A 23417-nucleotide genomic window follows, 5' to 3' on the forward strand; every position below is an offset into this window, starting at 1 on the left:
GTTAATTGGGTTGACAACAAATTCTCATTTAACAACATGGACCAAGGGAAGAGAGGAGTGGAGAATAGAGGAGTGGAAAGGAGATGGGATGAGTCACTTAGAAACATATGCGTTGATTGAGGTTCTATGGAGATGGGCCTAAACACACACACACACACACACACACACACACACACACACACACACACACACACACACACACACACACACACACACACACACACACACACACACACACACACACACACACACACACACACACACACACACACACACCGTAGCAGCCAACTCTTCTTTCACTCTCCCACCACCGACTGGAACATATTCATTCTACACTACACTGTCTGTGTGTAGTTAGCTGCATACGCAAATTCATTTTTCTGTGTTTAAGCTTGTCAGAGAGCGTTTGCTTCAGGTAAACCAGTGAGTTTTGCAGGGTGTGCTGCCTCTGCATCAATGAAAAAGCTGACAGAATAAGATTATTTTCCCTCCTCTCCTCCCTCTTCTCTCTCTGGTCTACAATTATCACTCCATCTCTCCCAGGATTCTAACACTGCCAATCAAATCCACAAAAAATGCTCAACTATAAATAATACATAATCCTTTACAATCTAGCTTATTCTCTTTCTCATTACCTTGTCTCCCCCCAATTTTAGGGGCTTTATCGGCATGGGAAACATAATAATCAAAAGTGAAATAAACAATTTCCCCCCTGCTGTATTGTATTCTCCTCTAATCTCATTATCTCCCTCTTTCCCTCACCTTCTCCCTCTTTCCCTCACCTTCTCCCTGCAGTAATCCCCCATCTCTCATTCCTCCTCTCTTCTTCTCTGTGCATATTCACTCTCTTTTACTTGCGTCCCTCTATCCATGTCTCTCTTCCTTCATCTAGCCTCTAATCTTGCGATACTTTCCTTCCATTCTGCAAGACTCCCGCTCACTATCTGCCTCTCTCTCTCTGACTCAGTGGGTATCTCTCATTCCCGCATGGTTCTATCTCCACACTCTCCATCACTAAATGTGATTTGTTCTGCAGCTCAAGTCTGCAGTATAATCATCCTGTTTTGTTCAGGACAGGGAGAAAGGGAGAGGGATTGAGAGAGGACATGAGGACAAACATGAAATTGGAAGAAAGATAGAATAAATGTCAGATCTCTCTCTCTCTCTCTCTCTCTCTCTCTCTCAGAATCACCATAAAATGATCTGTACTCCCTTTTGTATATTCCTTTCTCACACATCTTCTCTACCTCATTACACTCCTCTCTTCTCACTGCTCCTCTCTACTCTACCTCATTACACTCCTCTCTTCTCACTGCTCCTCTCTTCTCTACCTCATCTCACATCTCTGTTCACCCTTCCCATCCTTCTCACAGCTATGTTTTGAACTTCATGTTCTTTATGACCTTCACCCTATTTCCATGACCCCATTCCCTCTCTCCCTACCACTCTGCTCATCTCATCTCTCTATCTCTCTCTAAATACCTCACACTTTCTCGCTCTCTCTATCCACTCACCTCACTCTCCTCTCACTATATTACCCCCATGTCCTTCAAAACCCATCCCTCTCTTCCAATCCCTTCTCTCTTTACCACTTTCTATTTTCCACCAGTGTGTATGCAGTCCTTTAAACAGCTAAAGCTGGTTAGCCATGGTGTTTATGACGAGCCGTCACAGCACAACACTGCTCTGGCAATGACTGCCATGCACAACAAGGGCAGCTTAAGGAAAATGTACAGGCCCATTACACGTTGATACCACGCTGGAGATTCACAGCGGCCAAGAGGAGAGAGTCTTAACCCCCCCCGCCGCATCAATCCCTCTACCTGGCCAGTCTCCCTCCTCCTGCTCACTGCTCACCCAAAACTGCTTCATTGGCACGAATTATATAACCCAGACTCCTTGCCAAGGCTAAAAAAATGAATTCGCTCTCTCTTTCCACCCCTCTTCCTCATTCTCTCGCTCTTCTACTGTCTTCCATTCCCTCCCTCCCTCCCTCCCTCCCGCCATCCCTCCCTCCCTCCCTCCTCATCCCTTGCCTCTTTTAACTGTAATCCTCCATCCCGGTTTGTGTGTTTCCCCATTTCCCCAGTCCTATAGCCCGGGTGTATCCCTCCTCTCTATAGCACTCTGCTCATACATAATGCTTATTGAAAATTCACACCTAAATCATAGAGATTTGAGAGTTCATTCACACTCTGCTTTTCTCTCGGTCCACTCTATCTTTCTATCCCTAAGTGTCTTGTCTTCAATTTCCCTCACTCTATAGCTTTCCCCACTTTCATGACATTTATTAAATCTCCCGATCTTCCCATTATCACATGTTGGCCACAATTATCCCACTGAGAGGTGAAAGATGGAAAGATAGATCATCTAGCTTGATGTAGTGAGGTGAGTCAGTGTGGGTACAGATATAGGATCTTACATTTGAGCCAGTTTGCTACAGCAGGAAAATCTTACAGCAACAGGAAATGTGAAATGTGCATTGCACATGCAAGTGTGTGTGACTTACGCGCAAGGCAGAGCAGGACCAGGGCACGCAGGGAGAGGGAGAGGGGGGTTGGGAGGAGAAGAGATCTCGGGCCAGGCCTCATTGTGTATTGAGCCTCAGTAGCTGTCTGATCAATGCTTCCTCTGTGACACAGGACACAGCCGCCGTACAGCAGAGCAGAGCACAGCAGAGCCCAACAGAGCACAGCAGAGTCCAGCAGAGCACAGCTAGGGCTGCAGTGACACACAACAAAGCCGGGTTTTTACCAGTACACAACACGCACGATTCTTCAGAGCTACAGTCTTCTGATAAAATACCAGCGATCTAACATCACCACAGCGTAGATCTAGAATGTCTTACAACGTTGCTACTAACTATCACCACACAATTAGCCAAATGACTGCCTGCAAACAGAGCTGCACTGCTGTGTAGGACTACATAACTAAACATCAAATCAATGGAACAAAGCAATGATACAAACCAACAGGCTAGAACCAGTGAAACGGCAAACCACAGACCAGAAACCCAATACCAAACAAACCAATATCTTTACTCTACATCAGCCAGACAGACACATCGGAGTAAACCATCTGAAACAAGTCATTATACTGTACTGTACATGAAGCTGTTTCTGTACTCATATCTCTCAACTCTGGGCTCCATCCCCACACATGATACTTTTGACAACACAAACATGTCATCAGCTAAATTGTCTCCCACTGTTCACTATCACACATCACCGTCTCCAGCTGTGATGGTAACTGCTTGACAAATGACTACTGTCTCCCTGTGTGACTTAAACAGCCAACAGTATCACACATAGCATTACTCTATAGGCTATCTCTCTATCTATCTAACCCTCCCACTGTAGACCTACAGTATAACCTTTATATGTGTCATCCTTCTGTATGATTATACAGTAGCACAATGTCTCTCTCTGCTGCACACGGTTGCTTCCAGTCACTATGTTCAGTCCCTGTGTTGAGTCTCGTGTTCACTACCCGCTCTGTCAGTGAGCTCAGTTCAGCTGCTGCGGTCCGTGCGGAGTTGGTTGTTGGTTCTGATTGGCAGCTCCTAATGCAGCAGCGGCGAGGGCCCGGCCCGGAGAGCGTATAGCTTACTGAGGGTGACCGGACTGCAGCGGCACCACCTCGCTGAACACTATCTGATTGAGGAGAACAGCGGTGTCATCCCCAGATTGCTACAAAGTCCTCTGCCTTCTGTCCGCAATTAGCCAGTCAATGCTACCGCTACCACACCGCGTGCCCTGGCACTGTCAATGGCACTGAAGTAGCATGGAACCTCCACGTCCCTAACAGCAACCACACCAGAACCTGACACCAAGGAAATTGCTCTGTGCTCGCTGTCGTTGTAGCTCGGAAACAATACTGTCCCTCTGATCCAAACAAAGTCTATTCCGTGTTTCCTCTTCTCATCTCATCCCCCTCTCTCGTTATGGTTGTTTTGTTATCTTGTCGCCCCCTCTCTCTCTATCCTCAGTCAGGTCAATATAGTGGGACAGTGCTTTAGTTCCTGGTTGTTTCCTCTTCCTCTTCCTCTCTGTCGTTCAGTATATGTTCAGTATATGTTCAGTATATGTTCAGTATATGTTCAGTATATGTTCAGTATATGTTCAGTATATCCCAGAGTAGTGTCAGCTATCTGTCCGTCTGTGTCTGGTTTATATAACCCCTGCTCTCCTCCCACAGCCTGCCTGCTTCCACTCTCTATCAGTGTGTGTAAGTGTGTGTGTGTTAGTCCGTGGATGCATATTTAGCATTTTAGTTATTTTGTGAAGGTTTGGGGTGTGGATGCGACAATGACTGTCTTTCAGGTCAGAGAACATTGGCTGTGTGTGTGACCGCCCAGCAGTCCATTCAGACAGGGTATATAGCTGGGTCTGTTAAGGATGTTTAGTGGCAAGGCCTTCTTCCCCTACAATCCCTCAGTTGAAACCCAGAGACAGAGAGACATGGAGACAGGGAGACAGGGAGACAGACAGACAGAGAGATGGAGAGGCAGAGAGACACAAACCTCATAGAGGTCCTCACTGTCCAATGGCCTGTTTTATAGTCGCTGTATTAAGACAGTCCATAATGGCTGCATGTGTGTGTGTCTGTATGCGTGTTCTCAGAACAGTGTGTGTGTGTGTGTCTGTATGCGTGTTATTAGAACAGTGTGTGTTTGTATGTGTGTTTGGTAGCATGTTCGTGTTTTCATGCATTTGTGAGCATGTGACTGTGGCTGCTGTTGATGTCAGTTAGTGCTTGATGAGACTGTAAATACACTCTGTTACTGCCAGTCTTTAACACAGTAATGAGACATACATGTATGCCACTAAGAAATCACAGGGTTTGCTCACAGTAGGCTAGTAAATTTCTACTCCATCTGTCATAACACAAACGTATATTTTGCTCTACCCGGCATTCAGGGGTTAACCTTTACTGCAGTGGGCTAAGTCAGGGTCAGAGTGATTCTTGGTAGTCTTAAACAAATTTACTTTCAAACCAAAATATACACCTCACACACATGGTTATGGGCTTAAAAGAAGAAGACACCTGTACCATGTCAGATATAGAGTTTGCATCCTAATATTACACTTTATATACGTCACAGAAGACTGAAATATAACAAAACCGTTTGACATAGAAACACCAGATTGTTCGGTGTAAAACAACGTTTTTTCATTATGAAATTTTGAAAAATATGAATAACATTCCACCCATGAGGCCACTAGGTTATTTGACTGCAGGGAAGTGAGACATGCCTTGCTTAAGGGCACAACGGCATATGGTACCTTGGATTGCATGGTGACATTTTCCTACATCTCCACCTCTCTAACCACTAGGATACTACTGACCACCCCTAGGCCAGGTCGAGCATGCACAGTTACTACTGACCACCCCTAGGCCAGGTCGAGCATGCACAGTTACTACTGACCACCCCTAGGCCAGGTCGAGCATGCACAGTTACTACTGACCACCCCTAGGCCAGGTCGAGCATGCACAGTTACTACTGACCACCCCTAGGCCAGGTCGAGCATGCACAGTTACTACTGACCACCCCTAGGCCAGGTCGAGCATGCACAGTTACTACTGACCACCCCTAGGCCAGGTCGAGCATGCACAGTTACTCGTCACAACCAAGTCCAAAACACCCCACTGCAAAACCATTGGGGAGGAAAACATTCCACAGTGTTATGCTGTGTTGTACTAACTAAATGTGAGTCGGCTACTGCCCTCACCAGTACCACACTGCTCCAGTCCCTGAACAGTTCAGATGAATCTCCCTCTGTCATCTGCATCTGTCACAAACCATATTCATATTCCACACAATGTCTAATGTATTCAACTATTCGTCTCAAATAAAACTGTGAAGGACCTCGGCGTGATCCTGATCTCTCTTTTGAAGAACATATCAAGACTGTTTCAAGGACAGCTTTTTTCCATCTACATAACATTGCAAAAATCTGAAAATTTCTGTCCAAAAATGATGCAGAAAGATTTATCCATGCTTTTGTTACTTCTAGGTTGGACTACTGCAATGCTCTACTTTCCTGCTACCTGGATAAAGCACTAAATAAACTTCAGTTGGTGATAAATACAGCTGCTAGAATCCTGACTAGAACCAAAAGATTTGATCATATTACTCCAGTGCTAGCCTCCCTACACCGGCTTCCTGTTAAGGCAAGGGCTGATTTCAAGGTTTTACTGCTAACCTACAAAGCATACCTACACGTACGCTACGGTCACAAGACGCAGCCGTCCTAATTGTCCCTAGAATTTCTAAGCAAACAGCTGGAGGCAGGGCTTTCTCCTATAGAGCTCCATTTTTATGGAATGGTCTGCCTACCCATGGGAGAGATGCAGACTCGGTCTCAACCTTTAAGTCTTTATTGAAGACTCATCTCTTCAGTAGGTCCTATGATTGGGTGTAGTCTGGCCCAGGAGTGTGAAGGTGAACGGAAAGAATCTGGAGCAACGAACCGCCCTTGCTGTCTCTGCCTGGCCGGTTCCCCTCTCTCCACTGGGATTCTCTGCCTCTAACCCTATTACAGGGACTGAGTCACTGGCTTACTGGTGCTCTTCCATGCCGTCCCTAGGAGGGGTGCGTCACTTGAGTGGGTTGAGTCACTGACGTGGTCTTCCTGTCTGGGTTGGCGCCCCCCCTTGGGTTCTGCCGTGGCGGAGATCTTTGTGGGCTATACTCGGCCTTGTCTCAGGATGGTAAGTTGGTGGTTGAACTTGGGGGCTGCGCTTTGGCAAAGTGGGTGGGGTTATATCCTGCCTGTTTGGCCCTGTCCGGGGGTATCATCGGACGGGGCCACAGTATCTCCTGACCCCTCCTGTCTCAGCCTCCAGTATTTATGCTGCAGTAGTTTATGTGCCGGGGGGCTAGGTTCAGTCTGTTATATCTGGAGTATTTCTCCTGTCTTATCCGGTGTCTTGTGTGAATTTAAGAATGCTCACTCTAATTCTCTCTTTCTTTCTTTCTCTCGGAGGTCCTGAGCCCTAGGACCATGCCTCAGGACTACCTGACATCGATGACTCCTTGCTGTCCCCAGTCCACCTGGCTGTGCTGCTGCTCCAGTTTCAACTGTTCTGCCTGCGGCTATGGAACCCTGACCTGTTCACCGGACGTGCTACCTGTCCCAGACCTGCTGTTTTCAACTCTCTAGAAACAGCAGGAGCGGTAGAGATACTCTCAATGATCGGCTATGAAAAGCCAACTGACATTTACTCTTGAGGTGCTGACTTGTTGCACCCTCGACAACTACTGTGATTATTATTATTTGACCATGCTGGTCATTTATGAACATTTGAACATCTTGGCCATGTTCTGTTATAATCTCCACCCGGCACGGCCAGAAGAGGACTGGCCACCCCTCATAGCCTGGTTCCTCTCTAGGTTTCTTCCTAGGTTTTGGCCTTTCTAGGGAGTTTTTCCTAGCCACCGTGCTTCTACACCTGCATTGCTTGCTGTTTGGGGTTTTAGGCTGGGTTTCTGTACAGCACTTTGAGATATCAGCTGATGTAAGAAGGGCTATATAAACACATTTGATTTGATTTGATTTGATGTCTGTTATAGAGTGGAGGTGGGGTAATGGTGTTCTGATGTCTGTTATAGAGTGGAGGTGGGGTAATGGTGTTCTGATGTCTGTTATAGAGTGGAGGTGGGGTAATGGTGTTCTGATGTCTGTTATAGAGTGGAGGTGGGGTAATGGTGTTCTGATGTCTGTTATAGAGTGGAGGTGGGGCAATGGTGTTCTGATGTCTGTTATAGAGTGGAGGTGTGGTAATGGTGTTCTGATGTCTGTTATAGAGTGGAGGTGTGGTAATGGTGTTCTGATGTCTGTTATAGAGTGGAGGTGGGGTAATGGTGTTCTGATGTCTGTTATAGAGTGGAGGTGGGGTAATGGTGTTCTGATGTCTGTTATAGAGTGGAGGTGGGGTAATGGTGTTCTGATGTCTGTTATAGAGTGGAGGTGGGGTAATGGTGTTCTGATGTCTGTTATAGAGTGGAGGTGGGGTAATGGTGTTCTGATGTCTGTTATAGAGTGGAGGTGGGGTAATGGTGTTCTGATGTCTGTTATAGAGTGGAGGTGGGGTAATGGTGTTCTGATGTCTGTTATAGAGTGGAGGTGGGGTAATGGTGTTCTGATGTCTGTTATAGAGTGGATGTGGGGTAATGGTGTTCTGATGTCTGTTATAGAGTGGAGGTGTGGTAATGGTGTTCTGATGTCTGTTATAGAGTGGAGGTGGGGTAATGGTGTTCTGATGTCTGTTATAGAGTGGAGGTGGGATAATGGTGTTCTGATGTCTGTTATAGAGTGGAGGTGGGGTAATGGTGTTCTGATGTCTGTTATAGAGTGGAGGTGGGATAATGGTGTTCTGATGTCTGTTATAGAGTGGAGGTGGGATAATGGTGTTCTGATGTCTGTTATAGAGTGGAGGTGGGGTAATGGTGTTCTGATGTCTGTTATAGAGTGGAGGTGGGGTAATGGTGTTCTGATGTCTGTTATAGAGTGGAGGTGGGGTAATGGTGTTCTGATGTCTGTTATAGAGTGGAGGTGGGGTAATGGTGTTCTGATGTCTGTTATAGAGTGGAGGTGGGGTAATGGTGTTTTGATGTCTGTTATAGAGTGGAGGTGGGGTAATGGTGTTCTGATGTCTGTTATAGAGTGGAGGTGGGATAATGGTGTTCTGATGTCTGTTATAGAGTGGAGGTGGGGTAATGGTGTTCTGATGAAGCTTCTGAAGGGCTATATAAACACATTTGATTTGATTTGATTTGAACTAGACATGCTCTCGCATTATGATACAGTCATCTGTGTGCGTGTCTGTGTGTGTGTATCTACCAGTGCGCATGCAAGTGTGTATGTATGTACACATGCGTGTGTGTTTTGTCGCAGTGTGCGGAAAGCCAATGCTGTCCCCATCCCTCTCCCCCAGTTCCTCGTCCAAATCAAATGTGTTATAGGCTTCATTGGCAACACAATGGAATAAGTGTTGCCAAAGCATTTAAGGGGCTTAAATCAGCGGTGTGATGAAAATATTAAGCACTCCAACATCCTTCCACGGATCCCCGGCTGCTTAAGCATGGCGGTGAGGTCACCTCCAGCATTTAATACCGGAGATATTAAAAGAGTAAGTGCTCTCACTACCATGGATACACTACCAGTACTGAGGCAGGCAGCGCCCGTGGCGGAGTGAGCAGCATGGGGGGGTTGTGGGATATCTCTGAACAAACAGTTGGGGCTGGGTCTGGCTGAGTGTCTGATGCACCAGATACTATCAGTTCATCTGAGATAACATTTCTCTTCTGTGTGTGTGTGTGTGTGTGTGTGTGTGTGTGTGTGTGTGTGTGTGTGTGTGTGTGTGTGTGTGTGTATGTGTGTGTGTGTTACAGTAGGTGTAGGGGTTTGTTGCTATGGGCTTGGAGATGGAGCGAGAAGGAGAGAGTGAGAGGGGGAACTGTCTCTTTGTATGTGTGTGAGAGTGAGACGGAGAACTGTCCCTTTGTATGTGTGTGAGAGTGAGAGGGGGGAACTGTCTCTGTATGTGTGTGAGAGTGAGAGAGGGGAACTGTCTCTGTATGTGTGTGAGAGTGAGAGGGGGAACTGTCTCTGTATGTGTGTGAGAGTGAGAGAGGGGAACTGTCTCTGTATGTGTGTGAGAGTGAGAGAGGGGAACTGTCTCTGTATGTGTGTGAGAGTGAGAGGGGGGAACTGTCTCTGTATGTGTGTGAGAGTGAGAGAGGGGAACTGTCTCTGTATGTGTGTGAGAGTGAGAGGGGGAACTGTCTCTGTATGTGTGTGAGAGTGTGGGGGAACTGTCTCTGTATGTGTGTGAGAGTGAGAGAGGGGAACTGTCTCTGTATGTGTGTGAGAGTGAGAGGGGGAACTGTCCCTTTATATGTGTGTGAGAGTGAGAGAGGGGAACTGTCTCTTTATATGTGTGTGAGAGTGAGAGAGGGGAACTGTCTCTTTATATGTGTGTGAGAGTGAGAGAGGGGAACTGTCTCTGTATGTGTGTGAGAGTGAGAGAGGGGAACTGTCTCTGTATGTGTGTGAGAGTGAGAGGGGGAACTGTCTCTGTATGTGTGTGAGAGTGAGAGGGGAACTGTCTCTGTATGTGTGTGAGAGTGAGAACTGTCCCTTTGTATGTGTGTGAAAGTGAGTGGGGAACTGTCTCTTTGTATGTGTGTGAGAGTGAGAGGGTGAACTGTCTCTTTGTGTGTGTGTATGAGAGTGAGAGCTGCCTCTTTGTATGTGTGTGAGAGTGAGAGATGTCTCTTTGTATGTGTGTGAGAGTGAGAGATGTCTCTTTGTATGTGTGTGAGAGTGAGAGGGTGAACTGTCTCTTTGTGTGTGTATGAGAGTGAGAGCTGTCTCTTTGTATGTGTGTGAGAGTGAGAGGGTGAACTGTCTCTTTGTGTGTGTATGAGAGTGAGAGCTGTCTCTTTGTATGTGTGTGAGAGTGAGGGGGGAACTGTCTCTTTATATGTGTGAGAGTGAGAGGGTGAACTGTCTCTTTGTGTGTGTGTGAGAGTGAGCGAGAGCAAGTGTGTGTGTGTATGACGTGCGTGTGTGAGCATGCACGTACATGAGTGTGTGTCTATGCCTAAGCACATACATCACATGACAGTCCCCAACTCTCCCTGTTGTTTGTCTCTCTACAGCCACAGCTCTAGCTAACGTTAACGCCGCTCCTGCAGCCATAATGTAATCCAACACGTTCTCTGTGAACTGCCCTCATTAGAAAAGTCACAGCAACAATGTATGGATACTATTAAACCCTGCATTTAACAGCCACTACCCAGCCTGTACACCACAACACGATCCCAGTCTACATGGCAACTGAAGAAGATCTGCTGCAGTCAAAGCAGCAGGTTTAATCCAGAGCACTAACAACTCATCTAGTGTAGGGTGTTATCTGTCCATACAGAGAAACCTGTGGTGAGGATGCCTCGTTATCCCTGTTCTACCTACCATCCTGAGGTGAGCTAAGCTTCTCCACCCTCTGTGAGCTGGGCAGACAGGCCGGTGTGTGTATAGGGGGTGTGCTGTGTGTGTCAGGGCCCATGCTTATGTTGCCGACTGAGGAGTGTCTTTCTGTTGCTGCGTGCTACACGGTGTGTGATGTAGCTGGTAGGGGTCGAGGGTGGGTTCATTGTGGTGTGTGATGTAGCTGGTAGGGGTCGAGGGTGGGTTCATTGTGGTGTGTGATGTAGCTGGTAGGGGTCGAGGGTGGGTTCATTGTGGTGTGTGATGTAGCTGGTAGGGGTCGAGGGTGGGTTCATTGTGGTGTGTGATGTAGCTAGTAGGGGTCGAGGGTGGGTTCATTGTGGTGTGTGATGTAGCTGGTAGGGGTCGAGGGTGGGTTCATTGTGGTGTGTGATGTAGCTGGTAGGGGTCGAGGGTGGGTTCATTGTGGTGTGTGATGTAGCTGGTAGGGGTCGAGGGTGGGTTCATTGTGGTGTGATGTAGCTGGTAGTGGGTCGAGGGTGGGTTCATTGTGGTGTGTGATGTAGCTGGTAGGGGTCGAGGGTGGGTTCATTGTGGTGTGTGATGTAGCTGGTAGGGGTCGAGGGTGGGTTCATTGTGGTGTGTGATGTAGCTGGTAGGGGTCGAGGGTGGGTTCATTGTGGTGTGTGATGTAGCTGGTAGGGGTCGAGGGTGGGTTCGTTGTGGTGTGTGATGTAGCTGGTAGGGGTCGAGGGTGGGTTCATTGTGGTGTGATGTAGCTGGTAGGGGTCGAGGGTGGGTTCATTGTGGTGTGTGATGTAGCTGGTAGGGGTCGAGGGTGGGTTCATTGTGGTGTGTGATGTAGCTGGTAGGGGTCGAGGGTGGGTTCATTGTGGTGTGTGATGTAGCTGGTAGGGGGTCGAGGGTGGGTTCATTGTGGTGTGTGAAGTAGCTGGTCGGGGTCGAGGGTGGGTTCATTGTGGCGTGTGATGTAGCTGGTAGGGGTCGAGGGTGGGTTCATTGTGGCGTGTGATGTAGCTGGTAGGGGTCGAGGGTGGGTTCATTGTGGCGTGTGATGTAGCTGGTAGGGGTCGAGGGTGGTTTCATTGTGGTGTGTGATGTAGCTGGTAGGGGTCGAGGGTGGGTTCATTGTGGTGTGATGTAGCTGGTAGGGGTCGAGGGTGGGTTCATTGTGGTGTGTGATGTAGCTGGTAGGGGTCGAGGGTGGGTTCATTGTGGTGTGTGATGTAGCTGGTAGGGGTCGAGGGTGGGTTCATTGTGGTGTGATGTAGCTGGTAGGGGTCGAGGGTGGGTTCATTGTGGTGTGTGATGTAGCTGGTAGGGGGTCGAGGGTGGGTTCATTGTGGTGTGATGTAGCTGGTAGGGGGTCGAGGGTGGGTTCATTGTGGTGTGTGATGTAGCTGGTAGGGGGTCGAGGGTGGGTTCATTGTGGTGTGTGATGTAGCTGGTAGGGGTCGAGGGTGGGTTCATTGTGGTGTGTGATGTAGCTGGTAGGGGTCGAGGGTGGGTTCATTGTGGTGTGTGATGTAGCTGGTAGGGGTCGAGGGTGGTTTCATTGTGGTGTGTGATGTAGCTGGTAGGGGTCGAGGGTGGATTCATTGTGGTGTGTGATGTAGCTGGTAGGGGTCGAGGGTGGGTTCATTGTGGTTTGTGATGTAGCTGGTAGGGGTCGAGGGTGGTTTCATTGTGGTGTGTGATGTAGCTGGTAGGGGTCGAGGGTGGGTTCATTGTGGTGTGATGTAGCTGGTAGGGGTCGAGGGTGGTTTCATTGTGGTGTGTGATGTAGCTGGTAGGGGTCGAGGGTGGGTTCATTGTGGTGTGATGTAGCTGGTAGGGGTCGAGGGTGGGTTCATTGTGGTGTGTGATGTAGCTGGTAGGGGTCGAGGGTGGGTTCGTTGTGGTGTGTGATGTAGCTGGTAGGGGTCGAGGGTGGGTTCATTGTGGTGTGATGTAGCTGGTAGGGGTCGAGGGTGGGTTCATTGTGGTGTGTGATGTAGCTGGTAGGGGGTCGAGGGTGGGTTTTCATTGTGGTGTGATGTAGCTGGTAGGGGTCGAGGGTGGGTTCATTGTGGTGTGTGATGTAGCTGGTAGGGGGTCGAGGGTGGGTTCATTGTGGTGTGTGATGTAGCTGGTAGGGGTCGAGGGTGGGTTCATTGTGGTGTGTGATGTAGCTGGTAGGGGTCGAGGGTGGGTTCATTGTGGTGTGTGATGTAGCTGGTAGGGGTCGAGGGTGGGTTCATTGTGGTGTGTGATGTAGCTGGTAGGGGTCGAGGGTGGGTTCATTGTGGTGTGATGTAGCTGGTAGGGGTCGAGGGTGGGTTCATTGTGGTGTGTGATGTAGCTGGTAGGGGTCGAGGGTGGGTTCATTGTGGTGTGTGATGTAGCTGGTAGGGGTCGAGGGTGGGTTCATTGTGGTGTGATGTAGCTGGTAGGGGTCGAGGGTGGGTTCATTGTGGTGTGTGATGTAGCTGGTAGGGGGTCGAGGGTGGGTTCATTGTGGTGTGATGTAGCTGGTAGGGGGTCGAGGGTGGGTTCATTGTGGTGTGTGATGTAGCTGGTAGGGGTCGAGGGTGGTTTCATTGTGGTGTGTGATGTAGCTGGTAGGGGTCGAGGGTGGGTTCATTGTGGTGTGTGATGTAGCTGGTAGGGGTCGAGGGTGGGTTCGTTGTGGTGTGTGATGTAGCTGGTAGGGATCGAGGGTGGGTTCGTTGTGGTGTGATGTAGCTGGTAGGGGTCGAGGGTGGGTTCATTGTGGTGTGTGATGTAGCTGGTAGGGGGTCGAGGGTGGGTTCATTGTGGTGTGATGTAGCTGGTAGGGGGTCGAGGGTGGGTTCATTGTGGTGTGTGATGTAGCTGGTAGGGGGTCGAGGGTGGGTTCATTGTGGTGTGTGAAGTAGCTGGTCGGGGTCGAGGGTGGGTTCATTGTGGCGTGTGATGTAGCTGGTAGGGGTCGAGGGTGGGTTCATTGTGGCGTGTGATGTAGCTGGTAGGGGTCGAGGGTGGGTTCATTGTGGCGTGTGATGTAGCTGGTAGGGGTCGAGGGTGGTTTCATTGTGGCGTGTGATGTAGCTGGTAGGGGTCGAGGGTGGGTTCATTGTGGTGTGATGTAGCTGGTAGGGGTCGAGGGTGGGTTCATTGTGGTGTGTGATGTAGCTGGTAGGGGTCGAGGGTGGGTTCATTGTGGTGTGTGATGTAGCTGGTAGGGGTCGAGGGTGGGTTCATTGTGGTGTGATGTAGCTGGTAGGGGTCGAGGGTGGGTTCATTGTGGTGTGTGATGTAGCTGGTAGGGGGTCGAGGGTGGGTTCATTGTGGTGTGATGTAGCTGGTAGGGGGTCGAGGGTGGGTTCATTGTGGTGTGTGATGTAGCTGGTAGGGGGTCGAGGGTGGGTTCATTGTGGTGTGTGATGTAGCTGGTAGGGGTCGAGGGTGGGTTCATTGTGGTGTGTGATGTAGCTGGTAGGGGTCGAGGGTGGGTTCATTGTGGTGTGTGATGTAGCTGGTAGGGGTCGAGGGTGGTTTCATTGTGGTGTGTGATGTAGCTGGTAGGGGTCGAGGGTGGATTCATTGCGGTGTGTGATGTAGCTGGTAGGGGTCGAGGGTGGGTTCATTGTGGTGTGATGTAGCTGGTAGGGGTCGAGGGTGGTTTCATTGTGGTGTGTGATGTAGCTGGTAGGGGTCGAGGGTGGGTTCATTGTGGTGTGATGTAGCTGGTAGGGGTCGAGGGTGGGTTCATTGTGGTGTGTGATGTAGCTGGTAGGGGTCGAGGGTGGGTTCATTGTGGTGTGTGATGTAGCTGGTAGGGGTCGAGGGTGGGTTCATTGTGGTGTGATGTAGCTGGTAGGGGTCGAGGGTGGGTTCATTGTGGTGTGTGATGTAGCTGGTAGGGGGTCGAGGGTGGGTTCATTGTGGTGTGATGTAGCTGGTAGGGGTCGAGGGTGGGTTCATTGTGGTGTGTGATGTAGCTGGTAGGGGGTCGAGGGTGGGTTCATTGTGGTGTGTGATGTAGCTGGTAGGGGTCGAGGGTGGGTTCATTGTGGTGTGTGATGTAGCTGGTAGGGGTCGAGGGTGGGTTCATTGTTGTGTGTGATGTAGCTGGTAGGGGTCGAGGGTGGTTTCATTGTGGTGTGTGATGTAGCTGGTAGGGGTCGAGGGTGGATTCATTGTGGTGTGTGATGTAGCTGGTAGGGGTCGAGGGTGGGTTCATTGTGGTGTGTGATGTAGCTGGTAGGGGTCGAGGGTGGTTTCATTGTGGTGTGTGATGTAGCTGGTAGGGGTCGAGGGTGGGTTCATTGTGGTGTGATGTAGCTGGTAGGGGTCGAGGGTGGTTTCATTGTGGTGTGTGATGTAGCTGGTAGGGGGTCGAGGGTGGGTTCATTGTGGTGTGTGATGTAGCTGGTAGGGGTCGAGGGTGGTTTCATTGTGGTGTGTGATGTAGCTGGTAAGGGTCGAGGGTGGGTTCATTGTGGTGTGTGATGTAGCTGGTAGGGGTCGAGGGTGGGTTCATTGTGGTGTGTGATGTAGCTGGTAGGGGTCGAGGGTGGTTTCATTGTGGTGTGTGATGTAGCTGGTAGGGGTCGAGGGTGGGTTCATTGTGGTGTGTGATGTAGCTGGTAGGGGGTCGAGGGTGGGTTCATTGTGGTGTGTGATGTAGGTGGTAGGGGTCGAGGGTGGGTTCATTGTGGTGTGTGATGTAGCTGGTAGGGGGTCGAGGGTGGGTTCATTGTGGTGTGTGATGTAGCTGGTAGGGGGTCGAGGGTGGGTTCATTGTGGTGTGTGATGTAGCTGGTAGGGGTCGAGGGTGGGTTCATTGTGGTGTGTGATGTAGCTGGTAGGGGGTCGAGGGTGGGTTCATTGTGGTGTGTGATGTAGCTGGTAGGGGTCGAGGGTGGGTTCATTGTGGTGTGATGTAGCTGGTAGGGGGTCGAGGGTGGGTTCGTTGTGGTGTGTGATGTAGCTGGTAGGGGTCGAGGGTGGGTTCATTGTGGTGTGTGATGTAGCCGGTAGGGGGTCGAGGGTGGGTTCATTGTGGTGTGTGATGTAGCCGGTAGGGGTCGAGGTTGGGTTCATTGTGGTGTGATGTAGCTGGTAGGGGGTCGAGGGTGGGTTCATTGTGGTGTGTGATGTAGCTGGTAGGGGTCGAGTGTGGGTTCATTGTGGTGTGATGTAGCTGGTAGGGGGTCGAGGGTGGGTTCATTGTGGTGTGTGATGTAGCTGGTAGGCGTCGAGGGTGGGTTCATTGTGGTGTGTGATGTAGCTGGTAGGGGTCGAGGGTGGGTTCATTGTGGTGTGTGATGTAGCTGGTAGGGGTCGAGGGTGGGTTCATTGTGGTGTGATGTAGCTGGTAGGGGTTGAGGGTGGGTTCATTGTGGTGTGTGATGTAGCTGGTAGGGGTCGAGGGTGGGTTCATTGTGGTGTGTGATGTAGCTGGTAGGGGTCGAGGGTGGGTTCATTGTGGTGTGATGTAGCTTGTAGGGGGTCGAGGGTGGGTTCATTGTGGTGTGTGATGTTGCTGGTAGGGGGTCGAGGGTGGGTTCATTGTGGTGTGTGATGTAGCTGGTAGGGGTCAAGGGTGGGTTCATTGTGGTGTGTGATGTAGCTGGTAGGGGGTCGAGGGTGGGTTCATTGTGGTGTGTGATGTAGCTGGTAGGGGTCGAGGGTGGGTTCATTGTGGTGTGTGATGTAGCTGGTAGGGGTCGAGGGTGGGTTCATTGTGGTGTGTGATGTAGCAGGTAGGGGTCGAGCATGATGCTGCCACCACCATGCTTCACTGTGGGTATGGTGTTCTTTGGGTGATGTGCAGTGTTGTTTTTGCACCAAACATACCTTTTGGAATTATGGCCAAAAAGTTCAACCTTGGTTTCATTAGACCATAACACATTTCCCCACGTGCTTTTGGGGGACTTGATGTTTGTTTCTGCAAACTTCAGCCGGGCTTGGATGTTTTTCATTGTAAGAAAAGGCTTCTGTCTTGCCACCCTACCCCATAGCCCATTCATATGAAGAATACGGGAGATTGTTGTCACATGTAGCACACAGCCAGTACTTGCCAGAAATTCCTGCAGTTCCTTTAATGTTGCTGTAGGCCTCTTGGAAGCCTCCCTGACCAGTTTTCTTCTCGTCTTTTCATACATTTTGGAGGGATGTCCAGTTCTTGGTAATGTCTCTGTGGTGCCATATTTTCTCCACTTGATGATGACTGTCTTCACTGTGTTCCATGGTATATGTAATACTTTGGAAATTATTTTGTACCCTTCTCCTGACTGATATCTTTCAACAATGAGATCCCTCTGATGCTTTGGAAGCTCTCTGCGGACCATGGCTTTTGCTCTGAGATGCAACTAAGAAAATGTCAGGAAAATCCTACTAGAACAGCTGAACTTTATTTGTGATTAATCAGAGTCAATTTAAATGATGGCAGGTGTGTAATGACTTCTATTTAACATGAGTTTGAATGTGATTGGTTAATTCTGAACACAGCCACATCCCCAGTTATAAGAGGGTGGGCACACTTATGCAACCAGGTTATTGTAAGGTTTTTATTTTTCATTTTTCCCCCTCAAAGATTTCAGTTTGTTTTTCAATTGAATTGTTCACATTGTAGGTCACATTAACAGTAGAAAAAGTTCTGACATGATTTATCTTTGTCTCATTATTTTACATCACAAAAACCTGGCATTTTAACAGGGGTGTGTAGACTTTTTTTATCTCCACTGTACATTGTAATACAATTATAAACAATAACAAATAATATAAAATGGTAGTAAATAAAAATACAAAATTAAATACAAAAATAACAACAATATATTAGAAATGTAATAAATATAAAAAGCTAAACATGGAAAATGAAACTACAACTAACTTAACTAAATAACTGTCATCTTCACCATTACATCAGTACTACAACTACCATCATCATTACTACTACAACCACCATCACTACCATCAACCTACTACCCATACCACTACTATTTGGAATGATAAACAACAATAATAGTAATAACAATAATAGTAATAACAATAATACTAATAATAAGTAAGTTACTATGTACTACGCAGATGTTATTATCCAGTATCGCTCTCTCTCAAAATCAGACTCATCAGTTTCCTGGCCCTGTTCCTGACATCGCAAAGGGGAATATTAACGAACCTCCTCGGCCAATTAACACCTAGCTCACATAACAACCTTTATACCGCCACACAAACACTTGCTGTGCCGGGGAGTAAAGGAACAGAGAGAGAGGGACAATTATAAAGTGTGGAGAGAGAAAGGAAGAGAGAGAGAGAAGGAAAGAGAGGAGACAACACAGTCAGGCAGAGAGGAAGGAGAAACAGAGAGAGGGAGTGTGAGAGGAGAGAGAGGTTTATTCAGTGTGAAGAGAGAGAAAGAGAGAGACTATGTGAGGTAGAGAGGTTAACTTGGCCTTACTGGCCTTATAGCTGTGACATACCAAGATGGGAAGTAGTGGATTGAAGCATAAACAGACATACACTGTGGACACCCACACACACAGCCAAAGTCACACACACACACACACACACACACACACACACACACACACACACACACACACACACACACACACACACACACACACACACACACACACACACACACACACACACACACACACACATAAAGCCACAAACACACCCTGTAGACACACACATTGGCAGGACAGTGTAATACATAAAACATGTCCAGAGACAGACAGGCAGAGAGACCAGGTTAAGAGATGGACAGAGAAGAGAGGAGTGTGTATGATAATGATAGAGAAGAGAGGAGTGTGTATGATGATGATAGAGAAGAGAGGAGTGTGTATGATGATGATAGAGAAGAGAGGAGTGTGTATGATGATGATAGAGAAGAGAGGAGTGTGTATGATGATGATAGAGAAGAGAGAGGAGTGTGTATGATGATGACAGAGAAGAGAGGAGTGTGTATGATGATGATAGAGAAGAGAGGAGTGTGTATGATAATGATAGAGAAGAGCGAGGTGTGTATGATAATGATAGAGGAGAAGAGAGAGGAGTGTGTATGATAATGATAGAGGAGAGGAGTGTGTATGATAATGATAGAGAAGAGCGAGGTGTGTGTATGATAATGATAGAGAAGAGAGGAGTGTGTATGATGATGATAGAGAAGAGAGGAGTGTGTATGATAATGATAGATGAGAGAGAGAGGAGTGTGTATGATAATGATAGAGAAGAGAGGAGTGTGTATGATAATGATAGATGAGAGAGAGAGGAGTGTGTATGATGATGATAGAGAAGAGAGGAGTGTGTATGATAATGATAGATGAGAGAGAGAGGAGTGTGTATGATAATGATAGAGAAGGGAGGAGTGTGTATGATAATGATAGAGAAGAGAGGAGTGTGTATGATAATGATAGAGAAGAGAGGAGTGTGTATGATAATGATAGAGAAGAGAGGAGTGTGTATGATGATGATAGAGAACAGAGAGGAGTGTGTATGATGATGACAGAGCAGAGAGGAGTGTGAATGATGATGATAGAGAAGAGATGAGTGTGTATGATAATGATAGAGAAGAGAGGAGTGTGTATGATGATGATAGAGAAGAGAGAGGAGTGTGTATGATGATGACAGAGAAGAGAGGAGTGTGTATGGTGATGATAGAGAAGAGAGGAGTGTGTATGATAATGATAGAGAAGAACGAGGTGTGTATGATAATGATAGAGGAGAGAGAGGAGTGTGTATGATAATGATAGAGAAGAGCGAGGTGTGTGTATGATAATGATAGAGAAGAGAGGAGTGTGTATGATGATGATAGAGAAGAGAGGAGTGTGTATGATAATGATAGAGAAGAGAGGAGTGTGTATGATAATGATAATGATAGAGAGGAGTGTGTATGATAATGATAGAGAAGAGCGAGGTGTGTGTATGATAATGATAGAGAAGAGAGGAGTGTGTATGATGATGATAGAGAAGAGAGGAGTGTGTATGATAATGATAGAGAAGAGAGGAGTGTGTATGATAATGATAATGATAGAGAGAGGAGTGTGTATGATAATGATAGATGAGAGAGAGAGGAGTGTGTATGATAATGATAGAGAAGAGAGGAGTGTGTATGATAATGATAGAGAAGAGAGGAGTGTGTATGATAATGATAGAGAAGAGAGGAGTGTGTATGATAATGATAGATGAGAGAGAGAGAGGAGTGTGTATGATAATGATAGAGAAGAGAGGAGTGTGTATGATAATGATAGAGAAGAGAGAGGAGTGTGTATGATAATGATAGAGAAGAGAGGAGTGTGTATGATGATGATAGAGAAGAGAGGAGTGTGTATGATAATGATAGAGAAGAGAGGAGTGTGTATGATAATGATAGAGAAGAGCGAGGTGTGTATGATAATGATAGAGGAGAAGAGAGAGGAGTGTGTATGATAATGATAGAGGAGAGGAGTGTGTATGATAATGATAGAGAAGAGCGAGGTGTGTGTATGATAATGATAGAGAAGAGAGGAGTGTGTATGATGATGATAGAGAAGAGAGGAGTGTGTATGATAATGATAGAGAAGAGAGGAGTGTGTATGATAATGATAGATGAGAGAGAGAGGAGTGTGTATGATAATGATAGAGAAGAGAGGAGTGTGTATGATAATGATAGATGAGAGAGGAGTGTGTATGATGATGATAGAGAAGAGAGGAGTGTGTATGATAATGATAGATGAGAGAGAGAGGAGTGTGTATGATAATGATAGAGAAGGGAGGAGTGTGTATGATAATGATAGAGAAGAGAGAGGAGTGTGTATGATAATGATAGAGAAGAGAGGAGTGTGTATGATAATGAGAGAAGAGAGGAGTGTGTATGATAATGATAGAGAAGAGAGGAGTGTGTATGATGATGATAGAGAAGAGAGAGGAGTGTGTATGATGATGACAGAGCAGAGAGGAGTGTGTATGATGATGATAGAGAAGAGATGAGTGTGTATGATAATGATAGAGAAGAGAGGAGTGTGTATGATGATGATAGAGAAGAGAGAGGAGTGTGTATGATGATGACAGAGAAGAGAGGAGTGTGTATGATGATGATAGAGAAGAGAGGAGTGTGTATGAATATGATAGAGAAGAGAGGAGTGTGTATGATAATGATAGAGAAGAACGAGGTGTGTATGATAATGATAGAGGAGAAGAGAGAGGAGTGTGTATGATAATGATAGATGAGAGAGAGGAGTGTGTATGATAATGATAGAGAAGAGCGAGGTGTGTGTATGATGATGATAGAGAAGAGAGGAGTGTGTATGATGATGATAGAGAAGAGAGGAGTGTGTATGATAATGATAGAGAAGAGAGGAGTGTGTATGATAATGATAATGATAGAGAGAGGAGTGTGTATGATAATGATAGATGAGAGAGAGAGGAGTGTGTATGATAATGATAGAGAAGAGAGGAGTGTGTATGATAATGATAGAGAAGAGAGGAGTGTGTATGATAATGATAGATGAGAGAGAGAGGAGTGTGTATGATAATGATAGAGAAGAGAGGAGTGTGTATGATAATGATAGAGAAGAGAGAGGAGTGTGTATGATAATGATAGAGAAGAGAGGAGTGTGTATGATAATGATAGAGAAGAGAGGAGTGTGTATGATAATGATAGAGAAGAGAGGAGTGTGTATGATAATGATAGAGAAGAGAGAGGAGTGTGTATGATAATGATAGAGAAGAGAGGAGTGTGTATGATAATGATAGAGAAGAGCGAGGTGTGTGTATGATAATGATAGAGAAGAGAGGAGTGTGTATGATAATGATAGAGAAGAGAGGAGTGTGTGTGATGATGATAGAGAAGAGAGAGGAGTGTGTATGATGATGACAGAGAAGAGAGGAGTGTGTATGATGATGATAGAGAAGAGAGGAGTGTGTATGATAATGATAGAGAAGAGAGGAGTGTGTATGATAATGATAGAGAAGAGCGAGGTGTGTATGATAATGATAGAGGAGAAGAGAGAGGAGTGTGTATGATAATGATAGAGAAGAGCGAGGTGTGTGTATGATAATGATAGAGAAGAGCGAGGTGTGTGTATGATAATGATAGAGAAGAGAGGAGTGTGTATGATGATGATAGAGAAGAGAGGAGTGTGTATGATAATGATAGAGAAGAGAGGAGTGTGTATGATAATGATAGATGTGAGAGAGAGGAGTGTGTATGATAATGATAGAGAAGAGAGGAGTGTGTATGATAATGATAGATGAGAGAGAGAGGAGTGTGTATGATGATGATAGAGAAGAGAGGAGTGTGTATGATAATGATAGATGAGAGAGAGAGGAGTGTGTATGATAATGATAGAGAAGAGAGGAGTGTGTATGATAATGATAGAGAAGAGAGAGGAGTGTGTATGATAATGATAGAGAAGAGAGGAGTGTGTATGATAATGATAGAGAAGAGAGGAGTGTGTATGATAATGATAGAGAAGAGAGGAGTGTGTATGATGATGATAGAGAAGAGAGAGGAGTGTGTATGATGATGACAGAGCAGAGAGGAGTGTGTATGATGAGGATAGAGAAGAGAGGAGTGTGTATGATAATGATAGAGAAGAGAGGAGTGTGTATGATGATGATAGAGAAGAGAGAGGAGTGTGTATGATGATGACAGAGAAGAGAGGAGTGTGTATGATGATGATAGAGAAGAGAGGAGTGTGTATGATAATGATAGAGAAGAGAGGAGTGTGTATGATAATGATAGAGAAGAGCGAGGTGTGTATGATAATGATAGAGGAGAAGAGAGAGGAGTGTGTATGATAATGATAGATGAGAGAGAGGAGTGTGTATGATAATGATAGAGAAGAGCGAGGTGTGTGTATGATAATGATAGAGAAGAGAGGAGTGTGTATGATGATGATAGAGAAGAGAGGAGTGTGTATGATAATGATAGAGAAGAGCGAGGTGTGTATGATAATGATAGAGGAGAAGAGAGAGGAGTGTGTATGATAATGATAGATGAGAGAGAGGAGTGTGTATGATAATGATAGAGAAGAGCGAGGTGTGTGTATGATAATGATAGAGAAGAGAGGAGTGTGTATGATGATGATAGAGAAGAGAGGAGTGTGTATGATAATGATAGAGAAGAGAGGAGTGTGTATGATAATGATAGATGAGAGAGAGAGGAGTGTGTATGATAATGATAGATGAGAGAGAGGAGTGTGTATGATAATGATAGAGAAGAGCGAGGTGTGTGTATGATAATGATAGAGAAGAGAGGAGTGTGTATGATGATGATAGAGAAGAGAGGAGTGTGTATGATAATGATAGATGAGAGAGAGAGGAGTGTGTATGATAATGATAGCGAAGAGAGGAGTGTGTATGATAATGATAGATGAGAGAGAGAGGAGTGTGTATGATAATGATAGAGAAGAGAGGAGTGTGTATGATAATGATAGATGAGAGAGAGAGGAGTGTGTATGATAATGATAGAGAAGAGAGGAGTGT

General features: G+C 46.7%; 1 protein-coding gene across 5 annotated transcripts in view; it reads right to left on the minus strand.

The window, feature by feature from the left end:
* Positions 1-23417, minus strand: part of LOC106577561 (cell adhesion molecule 4-like) — a 185328-nt gene that overhangs the window by 32371 nt on the left and 129540 nt on the right. Inside the window, exons 1-2 of one of the 5 annotated variants that reach the window (XM_014155738.3) lie at positions 3374-4150; positions 2510-2721 (exon numbers count right to left, since the gene is read on the minus strand). The exons of 1 other annotated variant lie outside the window; for it this stretch is intronic. In XM_014155738.3, the coding sequence (XP_014011213.1) occupies positions 2510-2591 (82 nt within the window). In that variant the 5' untranslated portion in view covers positions 2592-2721; positions 3374-4150. Of the gene's footprint in view, positions 1-2509; positions 4157-23417 lie in introns of those variants that run through there. 3 more of the 5 variants (XM_045713020.2, XM_045713018.2, XM_045713021.2) reach the window with 3 other exon arrangements.

The sequence above is a fragment of the Salmo salar genome, chromosome 02, assembly GCF_965601325.2.
Source record: "Salmo salar chromosome 02, fSalSal1, whole genome shotgun sequence".
NCBI lineage: Eukaryota > Metazoa > Chordata > Actinopteri > Salmoniformes > Salmonidae > Salmo > Salmo salar.